Source organism: Nelumbo lutea, chromosome 6 (assembly GCF_056320005.1).
Source record: "Nelumbo lutea isolate HS-2025 chromosome 6, American lotus-T2T, whole genome shotgun sequence".
Taxonomy (NCBI): Eukaryota; Viridiplantae; Streptophyta; class Magnoliopsida; order Proteales; family Nelumbonaceae; genus Nelumbo; species Nelumbo lutea.
Window position 1 is genome coordinate 21,588,063 of NC_142689.1, and position 13,383 is coordinate 21,601,445.

General features: G+C 36.4%; 1 protein-coding gene across 18 annotated transcripts; it reads left to right on the forward strand.

The window, feature by feature from the left end:
* Positions 1–1,947: 1,947 nt before the first annotated feature.
* Positions 1,948–12,878, forward strand: LOC148847857 (protein FLX-like 1). Of its 18 annotated transcripts, none has more exons than XR_016100720.1 (9): positions 1,964–2,236; positions 2,495–3,141; positions 3,234–3,397; positions 4,912–4,994; positions 5,140–5,294; positions 11,669–11,739; positions 11,836–11,898; positions 11,993–12,317; positions 12,639–12,878. XR_016100720.1 is itself a non-coding variant. In XM_088949576.1 (5 exons), exons 2-5 carry the CDS (start codon positions 2,543–2,545, stop codon positions 5,236–5,238), a joined length of 945 nt encoding a protein of 314 aa, XP_088805702.1. In that variant the 5' UTR covers positions 1,948–2,236; positions 2,498–2,542; the 3' UTR covers positions 5,239–5,471. The 18 variants fall into 18 exon arrangements, 5 of the variants coding, with proteins under 5 accessions (XP_088805702.1, XP_088805701.1, XP_088805703.1 ...); XR_016100721.1 differs by having other exon boundaries at positions 2,099–2,236; positions 2,498–3,141; XR_016100716.1 differs by lacking the exon at positions 11,669–11,739.
* Positions 12,879–13,383: the final 505 nt, after the last annotated feature.

Consider the following 13,383-nt stretch of genomic DNA (forward strand, 5'->3'; position numbering starts at 1 on the left):
TGGGCGTCTTATAGGCGGCTTGGCCGGATCATGTGCTAGGCTGGTCCAGGTCGACCAGGTCGCGCAGGCCGCGCGTCAGGCCGCGCGCAGGTCGCGCCAGGCCGGCCAGACTGGTGTCTGAGTGGGTCAACAACTTCGTAAGTTTGTTGGCTAGGTGTTTACCTAGTTGTCACAAGGTGCCACATCTCATCAATAGTGATTGCGCAGGAGTCATTGAGAAGAGGAAAAGCACATCCAGTCATTGGATCAGGTATTTTTTCTTAACCATAAAAAAAAAAAAACAGAATATATTTTTACAAAGCCATCAAAAGTTGGTGGGTCTGACGAGCTAAAGAAAGATGTTAGAATGGTTACGTTTGAAGATTCCGATTTATGGGAGGTTGTTGAGAAATAGTAAATTGAGATAGAGTCGTAGTTTGTTTCATAAGTTAGCCTTGGTTGGTTACTAGTCTATGCTAAGTTATCTTGTTAGAATATGTCTTTAATTTATGATGTCTTATTGTTATAAAAAGAATAGGAATTTTGACAAATTGTATTAAAGAGATTAAATTTAACAGAGAATCCTTTTTCTTTTCTACAAAAAATTTCTCCATTATTCTTGTGCTTGGAGTTTGTGTGTGTTTGCAGAGTTCACATCTCCGCCCCACAACACATTTCCGCAGTGAATTGAGAGCATCTCCTGATGATACATCATTAGTTCTTATACTATCATCGAGAGATATTCTCAGTACAGGGTGGGATGTGCTGTGGGGCGGAGATGTGAACTCGTGTTTAGTTGCATCCTTGCCCACTTTGTCCTGTACATGTGACCAACTATCAAGAAAAGAATTGCAATAGCTAAATGATGGTGTGCAACATGGTCAGCTCTAGGAAAAAGTAAGAAATTATATTCCACATATTTTGAGTAATTCATAGTTTAAAATGGAAAATGCTAGCTCCTTTGGCAAAGTTGGGATAAAGTTGTTCCTTTAGCAAAAGTTTAATACAAATTTATCTAGAGTAGAGGAAATTGACAGCTCTCACTAAGACTCAGTTTGGAAGGAGTACAAATACAACTATAGTGTAAAATCTTGTATTTTGTATTATTTTGTATATATCTCTATACCATACATATTTGTGATTGTACTTTTTCCAAACTGAACCTTAAGGCTGCATTTGGTTGCAATGCAAATAAATTTGCATTAATGTAAAATTATGGTGGCTCAGTTTAGAAAGAGTATAAATACAAATATATACAGTATAAATATATACAAAATAATACAAAATGCAAGATTTTGCACTCTACAGATTTGTATTTGTATTCCTTCTAAGCTGAGCCAATAGTGCAAATGATTTGAGTGCAAATTCTGATTTATTTTTGTTTCAAATTTACCTTATTTTGTTAGATTGTAGTGCAAATGAAGTAAAATAAGACCTAGAACAGAATGCAGTAAAACCCAAAAGAAAATTAAATCAGAATTTACATTCTTTTTGGGGATGTTTGGAACCATGGTTGTTTTTCAAAAAAACGGTGCCACATTGGATCCATATAGGCGTTTCAACAAACACCCATGTATCTCATTGTTTGGTTCAGTCGATTATTAAAAATCGGGTATGTCTAAAAAATTTGGCGTTTCATGCATTGAACCATTTCCCCCCAACGGTTGACTGATGTGTATCATTTGTGGTGCTTACTGTCAGCACATACATGAAAAACGACGATGAAATTCACCTTACCAAATAGTATAGTATTGCTCACTACCTATGTGGCAGAAGCGTTTTTTTGTGAAAAATGGGTCTTGAAAGCATGATCATTTTTTCTTAAAAATCGGTTCCAAAAAATACTCTCATGTATTTGTATTAATGCAAATAAGATTATACTGCAACTAAACGCAGCCTAAATTGAAATGCAACTTGAATTACACATTACAATTGGATAAATAGACATAACCCAAAAAATATCCCGTCTGTCGTCACCTCACCGCCCAACATTGCTGCCGGTCCTTTCCAGACAGTGCGAGGTTTAACTGTTAAAGCTTGGTTGAACCGGATTCGCGTTGGCCCAAACCGCACCGAACCTTGAGCAGCTCCCATTTACGAAAGTACGAATCCAGAATACTGCTTCTGCAGACCCAAGATATTTCCCACCACCCGGGTTCGACGACTCCGTTCTAGGGTTTTGTCGATTTTCGTCGATTTTTCTACTCTTCCCGCCGGTTGCAGAGGTGTCCCGTTACCAAATTCGCAGGATTAACAGGTTCGTATCTATCAACAAATCTCTTTCTCTCGCTAGGTTCCATCTATTAATGATTGTAGCGATTGATCGCCATGTTTTACCCTGCCTAGGGGCTAGGATTCATTACGAGACCATTACGTTAGATCAACTGCTTCTGTCGTCTTAAGATTCTTCATTGTCTAGGGTTTAATCTTCATCGAGAATAGATTTTTCTTTTATTTTTATTTTTGTTTATGTGTTGATTATATTTTAATTTTCATGAATTTTGTTGGATTACAGCAGGTTCTTCATAATCTCAACCTTCTGAACGGAGTAAAAGAGATTATTATGTCGGGAAGAAATCGTGGACCTCCGCTTCCAATCAAGGGTGCACCACATGGTGGTCTTCCCCCGGTTCACGAACCTCCATTCGCTAGAGGTCTCGGTCCGATTCCTCATCCAGCCCTTCTGGAGGAAATGATGGAAGCTCAGTTCGGTCGGGGTCCGAGGCCTTTGCCGCCTCACCCCGCCATAATCGAAGAGAGACTCGCAGCTCAACATCAGGAAATTCAAGGGCTTCTGGTCGATAACCAGAGATTGGCTGCCACCCATGTTGCGTTAAAGCAGGAACTGGCAGCTGCCCAGCATGAGCTGCAACGTATGGCTCATGCTGCTGGCACCATGAATGCTGAGAAGGAGATCCATCTCAGAGAAGCCTATGACAAGTCTATGAAAATGGAAGCTGATCTCCGTGCTGCGGAGGCAATGAGGGCCGAGCTCCTGCAAGTTCGTGCTGATATTCAGAAGCTCACTAGTGCTAGGCAAGAGCTTACCGGTCAGGTCCAAGCGCTTACTCAAGATCTGGCTAGAGCTACTTCTGACATACAACAAGTACCTGCCTTGAAGGCTGAAATCGAGAGCATGAAACAGGAAGTACAGCGAGCTAGGTATTATCCAGGCCCTAGTTTATATCTTTACAGACAATAAACTGGATTGCATTTGATGCTTTACATGTGTAGATGTGTTTGTTTACTATTAGGGCTGCCATAGAATATGAGAAGAAAGGGTACGCTGAGAATTATGAACAAGGTCAGGCAATGGAGAAGAATTTGATTTCAATGGCTCGTGAGGTAGAAAAGCTACGTGCAGAGATTGCAAATGCAGAAAAAAGAGCACGCGCTGCTGCTGCTGTTGGGAACCCTGGTATGTGTTGTCTAAGCTTGAAAGCATATTGGACTTGGTGAGGGGTGGTATCCTAGTAACTATGACTTGTGATTTTTGAGTTGATCATTTTGTTTTTTTGTAGTTTTTGTTTAGTTTTCATTTTTCTGTTTAGTTAAAAGGCTATACACATAACACATGTGCAATAGTAAAACAGTGAAGAGGAGAACTTTTATTAGCTTTCAAATTATAATTAACCAATACCTGATAACATGGTGCAAAAGTAGTGGCCCGTTACATATGGATGATACTTGGATGAGTTACTAACCTATCAAAGAGAATTACTTGCATGGTAGGACGTAGGAACACCAAAAGTTTTTTGCATGCATCATAAATTCATAATTAGAGAAATGAAAATTGTCAGTGTTTTCGCCCTTCCTGAGAAAGATAAAGGAAGAAATGAATGCCATATTATGAATTACATCGTAAAAGAGTAACAGAGTGAAGAGGAGAACTTTTATTAGCTTTCAAATTATAATTAATCAACACCTGATAACAAGATGCAAAAGTAGTGGCCCGTTACATATGGATGCTACTTGGATGAGTTACTAACCTATCAAAGAGAATTACTTGTATGGTTGGACGTAGGAACACCAAAAGTTTTTTGCATGCATCATAAATTCATAATTAGAGAAATGAAAAATTTCAGTGTTTTGTCTCCCTTCCTGAGAAAGATAAAGAAAGAAAAGAATGCCATATCATGAATTACATCATAAAAGAGTGTAACAAAGTGGAAACTATATTGAGTGCAGCATTACTTGTTTTGTGAGCAATGATAATTCATAATTGAATTTGTGAGGAAAATAGAAAAGCTATGACATGCCTCTGATATAGGAGGACGGCCATGATGTGATGTAATTTTTCATGTAAGAAAGGGTGTCTCGTATCAATGCACGTGGACATGCATAAAGTGCACTTTATGTCAAGGTGATTTACACATCCTGGAAATTTTTAACAAAAGATTTATTCAAATGCCCTTGTAATACCCCTCAAAAGTTTTGAATGATAAGGAATAATGGGAAAGTGTGGATGTTCTAGAATCCATGATATTGTGTTGAAAGCAATATTTGTGCAAAATCTCCTAGATCTAGGTTTAAAGATGTAAATAGAAATAAAATTTCAAGTAGTCCAGTGTATTAATCAGAAACTTACCCTTTTACCCTTGGGAGACTTACGTATTATGTAACTTTTGTTTGAAGTTGAACTTTGCTTGGTTGAAGAGAGGAAAATGAAGGTTATGATCAATTGAAAATTGAGGAATGATTTAGAGACTAACTTAAGCTTATCACAGGCTTGTAGGTCTTATGTATCCCTAGCTTTGTTACTTGTATTCTTGAGTTTTGTTCCAGTCAAATTTTTAAGTTCTCTGGTGCTTTGTCAAGTACTATGTTATACGGTACATTTTACAACCTCCATTTTGTTGTTTTCTTTGTTCATCTCTGGTATTTTCTTTTTGTTGTCATTCTATGGATCTGAGGATGGTGTTGGCTCTGCAGGTGCAGGTTATAGTGGAAACTATGGCAATCCTGACCCTGGATATGGGGGAAATCCTTATCCTACTGGCTATGGCATGAATCCTGTAAGTTCCTGGTTGCTACTTGCTAGTTGCTACATTACTTCACATGGTGGATTTTTTTTATAATTTTTTTAAGTCGATACCTTATACCATGGTAAGCTTTCCTTAGTATTTATTGTAATATGTAATTCTACCATCTGTATCTCAGGTACAGGGTAGTGTGGAAGCTGCTCCACAGTATGGACCTGGACCGGGTTCTTGGAATGCATACGACATGCAGATGCAGCGTGCTCATGGTCGCCGATAATTTAGTGTGCATGTCATGCTAAGTTGTGGCCCCTTCATTTTGCTCACCCAATACTGGTACCTTAGGCTGCAACTTAGTAGATACCTAGGCTTGGGGTTGGAAGTTTGTCTCATGAATGACATTTTAACAGATATCAGTGCTGTTATTTTGGATATTTAAATCCTATTTGACTTTCTATATTACCAATATGGTGCAAATGCAATCATTACTTGTCTTGGTTTACTGCTTTCTAATGCAGATTTATGCACCTTGTTGCTTTACTGTGCAAAGGGATTCAACTAAAATTCTTGACTGTTGTAATTATATTCTTTTATCAATTATGCTTAACAATTTCTTTTGTTATCTAAAGAACAGAACTTTCTTATCTCATTCAGTTTCCAGAAGCAAACTATTCAGCTTTAAAAGCTGTCAACATGTAGTTATCATGTACCTATTGTGGTTGAAGCAAGTTAAAGCCTAAAAATTTCCACTTGGAGTTCATAGTGTAGGAAACTTGGAAATTGAAGTTAGTGCTTTAGCTAGTTGAAGCTCCTCTGTGTTGCATTTAAATCAAGAACATTACCTGGGAAGCCTTCATTATTTTCAGACAGTGAACGATGCAAGTATGTCTGTTGGAAGCTGTAGCACCTACTTAGAAAAACCCTAGGATAAAAAGCAGATGTGCCATTGCTAGAATGTTTCATAACTTCCACATTCACTTTTGCAATTTTCAAATTCTTGTCTCTTATACTTGTCCAGGGACTTCTTTTTGCGTCCTGCTTCCCATTGGTCCCCAAGGCAGCCCCGATCAGGAATCCCCCACGATTTGGAGCATTACTTTCATAGAAGTTGGTGTTTGTGCATATTAGGATTGAGGAGTTTCTAGCATAGATGGATGCCTTAATTTAGACATTTCGAATTGTGGAAGAAAGGCCATTATCCAATTTTGGTCTCAGCTATCTGGGGTCTTGGGTGGGGTGGACTGGATATGGACTTAACCTTTGTCATTTCTTTAGCCACAAAGTGGTAGCTCTTAGACTTCAATCTGCATTCTTGCACTTGTTAGCTGGAGATTTTATCATTACACTGAGCAGTGACCCTCATTTGACTATTACCTTAATTATGGTATCCATACCTTTGTTGTGTAAAATGATATTCTATTTAACTATACTAGTTTAACTTCTCCATTTTTTTATTGGAAACCAGCTTTGTCCACCTAGGACTCACACCTCCTTTCCTGAATATGAGATAAAACTATGTTCTAGGAGCTATGGTTTGCCCAAATTTTCTCTTGCTGCAATATGTTGAGACTTTGCTCACTGTGAAATTTTAGCTTCTAATCAGCAAATTAAAACTTAGTCCCATATATACCAATAAAAATACTGTAGTCATATATACGAGTTATACTTTCATGAATTGATGTTAATGGAGAGATTGATTGAAATAATCAGATTAAGAAGTTTTTTAGGTGTTTACTTCTAAAATGTATTGGTTTGATCTTAATTTTTCAGTTTTTCGTAAGTATGCAAAGTTGCAAACACAATATCTCGCTATGATATGTAAGGGTTAAGGTAATGAGCATGCAAAAACATTAAATGCTATTGCAATCATATTGGTATATTCTGCTGATTAAAAAAATCATATTGGTATATGCTTGCTTATAATACAAACTACATTTGCATGCCTGTATGTAAATAAAGAACAGAGCATGTGTGTAGAATGTGAATATAGTTGGCAAGAACTAAGGATAAGCTCTCTTTTGACTATTAACCTCAAAATGATCTCTTTTGATTCTCTCACTAGGCAAATAAGAAACTCAATTTTATAAAGAAATATAATATTGAGTAGTAAATACAAGTCGTTGATATTTCCAAATTAACAAAAAGTAAAATAATTCTATATCCATTGATTCTTATATGAGTTAAAGTTCATATATATATATGTGTGTGTGTGTGTGTGTGTGTGTGTGTGTGTGTGTGTGTGTGTGTGATGCCTTGAAAAGATTTAAGAACACAAGAACCCACAATAAAATACATCATTATTTTGAGTCTGAACAAAAAATTCTGCTAATATATACTGCTAGTTACATTTGTCTATAAGTATAATGTGGAGACTTAGTATAAAAATTAATTATATAATACTACTATGTGTATGTTAATAATATTAATATGCAATAATAATAGAAAATGTTCATCTTATGAAAATTGTTTGTCCTTTGATTAATAAATTTATTTTTCAATTATCAAAGAAAAATTGTTTATATTAATCAGGCAAACCTTAACCTATATACTTTTATTCCAGTAAAGAAAATCTTAAATATATATTATTTAATATCTAAAGCTTTATTCAATTTATTGTGTGTTTCTGTCCTGTTTTTGTATGTAGCTTTCTTTCTGTTCTTTCAGTTCTCTTTTCAAGCAATGCAGCACAAGTCCAGAATACTTCCATTGGGTTAAGTGGACTTGGTAATCTTGATATTTTGTAGCTTATCTGGTTTTGGCCCAGTCTTGAAGTTGATGTCTATCAGTCAAACTGCATTCAATTTTTATTCGTAGATTTAGTATACTTTATGCTCCTGTTACGTTCTGTGTTGGTTAGTTGAAAAGAGCTGGTTTTGTCTAGCATTCTATTTCCAGTCAGTTGAAAAGAGTTGGTTTTGTCTAGTATCTCTGTTGTTTTCTGTGTCAGCCAGTTTGAACTAAATGGTCATGTGTTTGTAGATCAAGAATATTAGAACAGTTGTACATGACTTGCGTCATTATGCTAGTATCGGTAGCCTTAGTCCATCTTTTTTCTTCTTTTTTGTTTTACATGCCTTCTCCCATTGTAGAGGTAAATATGTTGTCTTCAAGTGCCTTCCTAAGTATACCTTTTTGCTCCTGCAAGAAACTGGTATTAGGTTTTGACTGTTAGTCTGGGTGTTATTTTAAAAGTTCGTGGTTTAGACATGAGAAGCTGTTGCAAAGTCAGCATGCTACTGATTAGGTTCATTAGATGCATCCACATACAAATATGAATGACAAGTAATCGGTATACTACCACCTTTAGTTTTGTGGATAAAGCAGACACTGTTCCACCTTAAATTTTGGTTGTGTTTTTTGTGGGATTAGTCTGTGGTCCTGGGGGATGTGGAGGAAACTTATTAGGACAACTAGAATTCTATCCAAGTCCCATCCCTTGTAGAAGAACAGCAACAATTATTGTGTGCATCTTATTGATTGCATTGAGAAGGACTTTGGTCGTTGGCAAGACCTTTTCTCCAGTGAAGCCGCGGGATAAGTTTCATTGTCAAGTAAGTGTATAACTATCCAAATACCTTTTATTACATTCCTTAAATTGCATCCTGGTTGTAGTTCATCTGCCTGCTTGTGCTTGTTAGACGATCAATCATCTGCTGATTCTCTATGCTGAGTCTGTGTTTTTCCTAAATTAAGGTCTTGGTTTCTGATGATAGCACAGGTAATCTGTATTCTTAGTAGTCCTGGGTTATTTTTAAAAAAGATATTGCAAGTGAGATTTGTTGCTGGTAATTACTTTAATCAAATCCAAGATTGTACTTCATGGACTACATCAGCCTTTTGGATGGAAGTTGGCTGAGATTAGATTGTTCTACTTCACTGTTACTACATCAGGTGTTTTGGTAGCGATCAGATGAGATTGTAGTAAAAAATAACCTTTCTGCCTTGCTCACTTATATTTTGCCTTTTAGAGTTGATCCTTTCTTCTGGTAACCCATTTCCCTACATTTTCTGTAACTAGTGTTTCAAGTCTCTGAAATTTTCTCCTTTTGCACATGGATATGCGTGAATAGTGCCAATGATATTAAATACACATGTATTTAGTATCTATTGTTTTTTATGTAGTTGGTGTCTAAGCAATGTTTGTTATGAAAATTTTTACCACTGAATGTTCTTAAATAAGCTAGATTTGGGAAGCTTTCCTGTATGCTTTAAGAACACCGTAATCTGGATTTTTTTGGCTTATAGATGCAAGTAATTGACCTTTACTGTGAGATGCATGTGGAATCGCTATTAGCACATAACTGAGCCAGTTGGAATAAATGATGTATTGACATCATTTTTTTGATTAGTAATGATTTATTGACAGTCTTATTAAAATATGTCATAGTAGAACCATGGGGAAAGAAACTTAAAGCCCAACAGTTAACTGCATGGACTTGGGAGAATTGGCCAAGATTTCTTTTACCTTTCCCTCAACCAATAGCAGCTCAATAGAATTGGCTAATAATGTCATAGTAAGTGTGCGTTTTTTTTTTTTTTTTTTTGGTCATGAGATTGGCAAAAAAATCATCAATAGTGTAGACTGTGTAGTCTTACAGAAGAATGTCATAGAAGACTTGATGAACCAGAAACTGCAAGACCTGACAGCTTAGACTTGGGAGAATTGGCCAAGAATGCCTCACCTGCTATCCGCTCTGCTGAACTATTTAATAAGATAATGAAAACAAATAAGATGCCAGATGAATGGAGAAAGTGCACTATGGTGCCTATATTTAAAATAAAGCAATGTAAAAAACTGCAATAACTGTTGTGGGATTAAGCTCATGAGCTATACTACTAAACTTTGGGAGAGATTAATTGACTAGAGGTTATGGCACGAAACAAACATTTAAAAAAAATATATATATATTTTTTAAACAAGGGAGATCAACCATGGGAATTATCTTTTTGTTAAGATGAATGAAAGAAAAGCAGAAAAAAGAAAAAAGATCTTTTTATGGTATTCATTGATCTAAAGAAAGCATATTATAAAGTTTTTAGAAATAATATAGTGGGCTTTGGAAAAAAAGGGGCACCAAATAGGGACATGGTCTTAATTAAGGACATGTATGAGTGTCCAACAACCAATGTTATAACACTTTATGGGAGAAGCGTTGGATTTTCTAGTTGTGATGGAATTTCACTAAGTTCAACACTTAAGCCCTAGATGTTTGCACTACTCTTGGATGGATTCACTAGAAATATCTAGGAGGAGCCTTTGTAATTGTTGGCTGATGACAGTATTAATTGATAAAACTAAATAAGGATTAAATGCAATGAGGATAAAAACAGGTTAAATGTAAAACTAGATTTTTGGGCAAATACCTTCAAAACTAGATTTTTTGGGTTGATTGGGGGTTGTCTTTGATGAGTTTTATTGTCATTTCTGCTGTACAGTTTCTCATTGTACCGGGGCCCTATTTTATTTTGGCCTTTTGATATTAATGAAATGTTTTACACAGTTTTCAAAAAAAGTTCACTCTTCTCTACATCAAGTAGGATAAAACAATATATGTGCACTATAAGATTAATACAATGGGAGTGGAAATCAGGGTATACTTGCATTGGATGCTAAGAGATATCTTAATCTTATCTCTTTCATTACCTTAGTTTGATAGCCCATAACAAGGGAGAGATTGAGGAATAGATAAAGAAAAATGGGAGAGATTGAGGAGGATGTCACTCTAGAAATAGAGCAGGATGGGCAAAATCCAAGGGTGCGTCTGGAGTCTTATGTGATAAGAGAATACCACTTTGGCTTAAAGGTAAATTTCATGAAATGGTTACGAGGCCAATAATGTTGTGTGGATCAGAATGTTGGGTAGTCAAGCATGTCCGAAAAATGAGTGTCGCAGAATGTGAATGTTGAGATGGATGAGTGGGAAAACTAGAAAGGATAGGATTAGAAATGAACCTATTTGAAGTAACCTAAGAGTAACTTCTGTAGGTGATAAAATGAGGGAAAATAGACCAAAATAGATTGGTCATGCAGAGAAGACCATCTGTATAACCAGTAAGAAGTGGTTTATTACAGGTTTAGGGCTAAAAGAGCCAGGAGCAGGCTAAAAAGGACATGAGTGGCAATTGTGAGAAATGATTCAAGTACCCGTAATTTAGCAATGGATATTTGCTCTGAATAGAACAGAATGGTAAAACTAGATCCATATAGTTAGCTTTTCTTTTGTTTGTTTTTTCAAATACTACTTCCTCTTGTGCATCACATGTGATGTCTATAGAGAGTTCTGCCTATAGCTTAAAATGTATTTGTATTTTTGCTCTCATGTGTCACATTTTGCTTGCTACATCTGTAGCTGTTCATGTGTTTTTGGGACTCTAGGTATGGCCTTTGTATTCACATGATGTGTTATTCCTGAATATCATAATGTCTAGGGTGGTTTAGATATTTCTTTCTTTAGTTTTATTTCAGGTGTGCTTTATTAGGATACTTGGGATATCTCCGTTGGACTTTTCATTTGTATTTGTATATCCTGCACCTTAACTTTTATTACACATGCATCAGTTTTGTTATGCATTAGGAGCATGTGGCACTTGTTTTTTTAAAGCTGAGAGCATTTTTTTTATATATTTTTTGGTTATATAGTCATCTTGTTTTTAGTCGGAATTATCATTTTTTATTTAATGTGCTTAGTTCCTAATTCTTGTCTTACTAGATTAAAATCAAGTCATTGACCAAGCGTCTCTGTTCCTTTATTGAATTATTATGAATTTCTCTTCCCATGGGGTAATTTTTGTGTTATCTCACACTTTAAACGTTACTTTTTCTGCAACCTGAGGAATATTTTCATATTTTTTGACATTGAAATTTTATCGCTTACAGGTTTGATCTTTGTGCAATGATCAAATGTGCCGGTTTTGCCATTGCCTCCCTCAATTCAATCAGGTATGTGTTGTACATCGATTTTGATTGTTATAATCGATTCCATTGTTATATGACCAAGGTATTCTGACTCGCATCTTTCTGCAAACGAGGATAGAGGCAGTGAAGAGGAACCGACTGGTTGGAACTTGGAGTGAACTACTTTCATGGGAAGTTTTAACGTGCTTATGTGAGGAGTCCAGCTGCCAGTTATAACAGAGCAAGAAAAGTTTAATTTGGCAGTGCAGAAAACCATTATTTACTCAATTAACATGGTCCTCTCTTCCGGGTTTGTGTCTGGATAAAATGGTTGCTTCTATTCTCTTTCTGGAACATGGTGGTTCCCATTTCCTGCCCTGCGACAGCGAATCAAGTTTCGTGAAATTCAAGATCCATTTGTTCATCAACTTGTCACCAACTCACCATCTCCCATCGCTACCTTGGTAAATACTGTATGCATGTATTTTTTTTAATGGCCGAATTGTAGCCCATGCTTTCTCAAACCTCTTACATAGTTACATCACTAAATGATAAAACATGGGACCCTTCATGGCCCGCCATTTGTTTAAAGCCTTAAACTCCTGTGTTAATTTTTTGGGTCTGACTTGAAACCCCTGTTTATGCTTTGTCCCCTTGAGATTTCACATTTCCATGGGCGGACGAGGGCCATAGCTTTAGAAGTTCGTTTTTATGTGTAGGCATAGAAAGTTTTTTTTTTAATTATTTATTATCTATTCTGAAAATCAATGCTTATTTCATTGTAGTGTACTAGACTACTAGTCTATAAAATGTGCTCGAGGGAGTGTCAGACATCCGTCCTGTATCCTGGAATACCATAAAAAAGGAGCTAGGGTAATTGCCATACAGGAGGCTTTTTCCACGTCAGACTTCTGATCTGGAGAGCCCATCATCTATGTAATCTTGCTAACATATGAAATATAATTTGTACAATATCATTGAACTAATGTACTTTTCTCCATTCTCTAAGGATTGTATTAGTCCAATCTCCTTTGATGCGCCAATTTTGGGGATTCCCAACACCCAAGAGGAAGGACCAGAATTTCTAGTAATCTGCCATTTCCATGAGCTCGCTAAATTCCCCACACAAAATCACCATCAAGTCATCTACCCTTGTATGATGATACCCCACCAATTTCCGTTAGCCACGGCCCAGAGGTTACCAGGAACTGTTGCAAGTGCTTACTATCACAGAGGCGTGACCCTCTCCAAGGATTTTGAGTGTTCAATAAATTTTCTTTTATGGATGAGAAACCCCCTGCAACCCAAGGTTCAAAGCATGCCCCCAAGGTTTAACTAATTCGTATCATACAATACACAGCGTATTGATATTCCTTTCTTATTCATGTGCTTTATTATTTTTAAATTAAAATTATAAAAATCATGAGCCATCTAGCATTTTTGTTATCTCTAGTAAAACCTTTTACTTTCCCCCCGCCTTGATGGTTAATGTTTCTAACCTCTCCCTCCCGTTAAATCTCTCTCATCTTA

Bases quoted from the DNA above. Each gene is read 5' to 3' on its own strand.
- LOC148847857 (XM_088949576.1), top strand. From the start codon at position 2,543: ATGTCGGGAAGAAATCGTGGACCTCCGCTTCCAATCAAGGGTGCACCA. The intron at 3,142-3,233 runs GTATTATCCAGG...GTTTACTATTAG, and splicing joins CAGGAAGTACAGCGAGCTAG to GGCTGCCATAGAATATGAGA. The intron at 3,398-4,911 runs GTATGTGTTGTC...TTGGCTCTGCAG, and splicing joins TGCTGCTGTTGGGAACCCTG to GTGCAGGTTATAGTGGAAAC.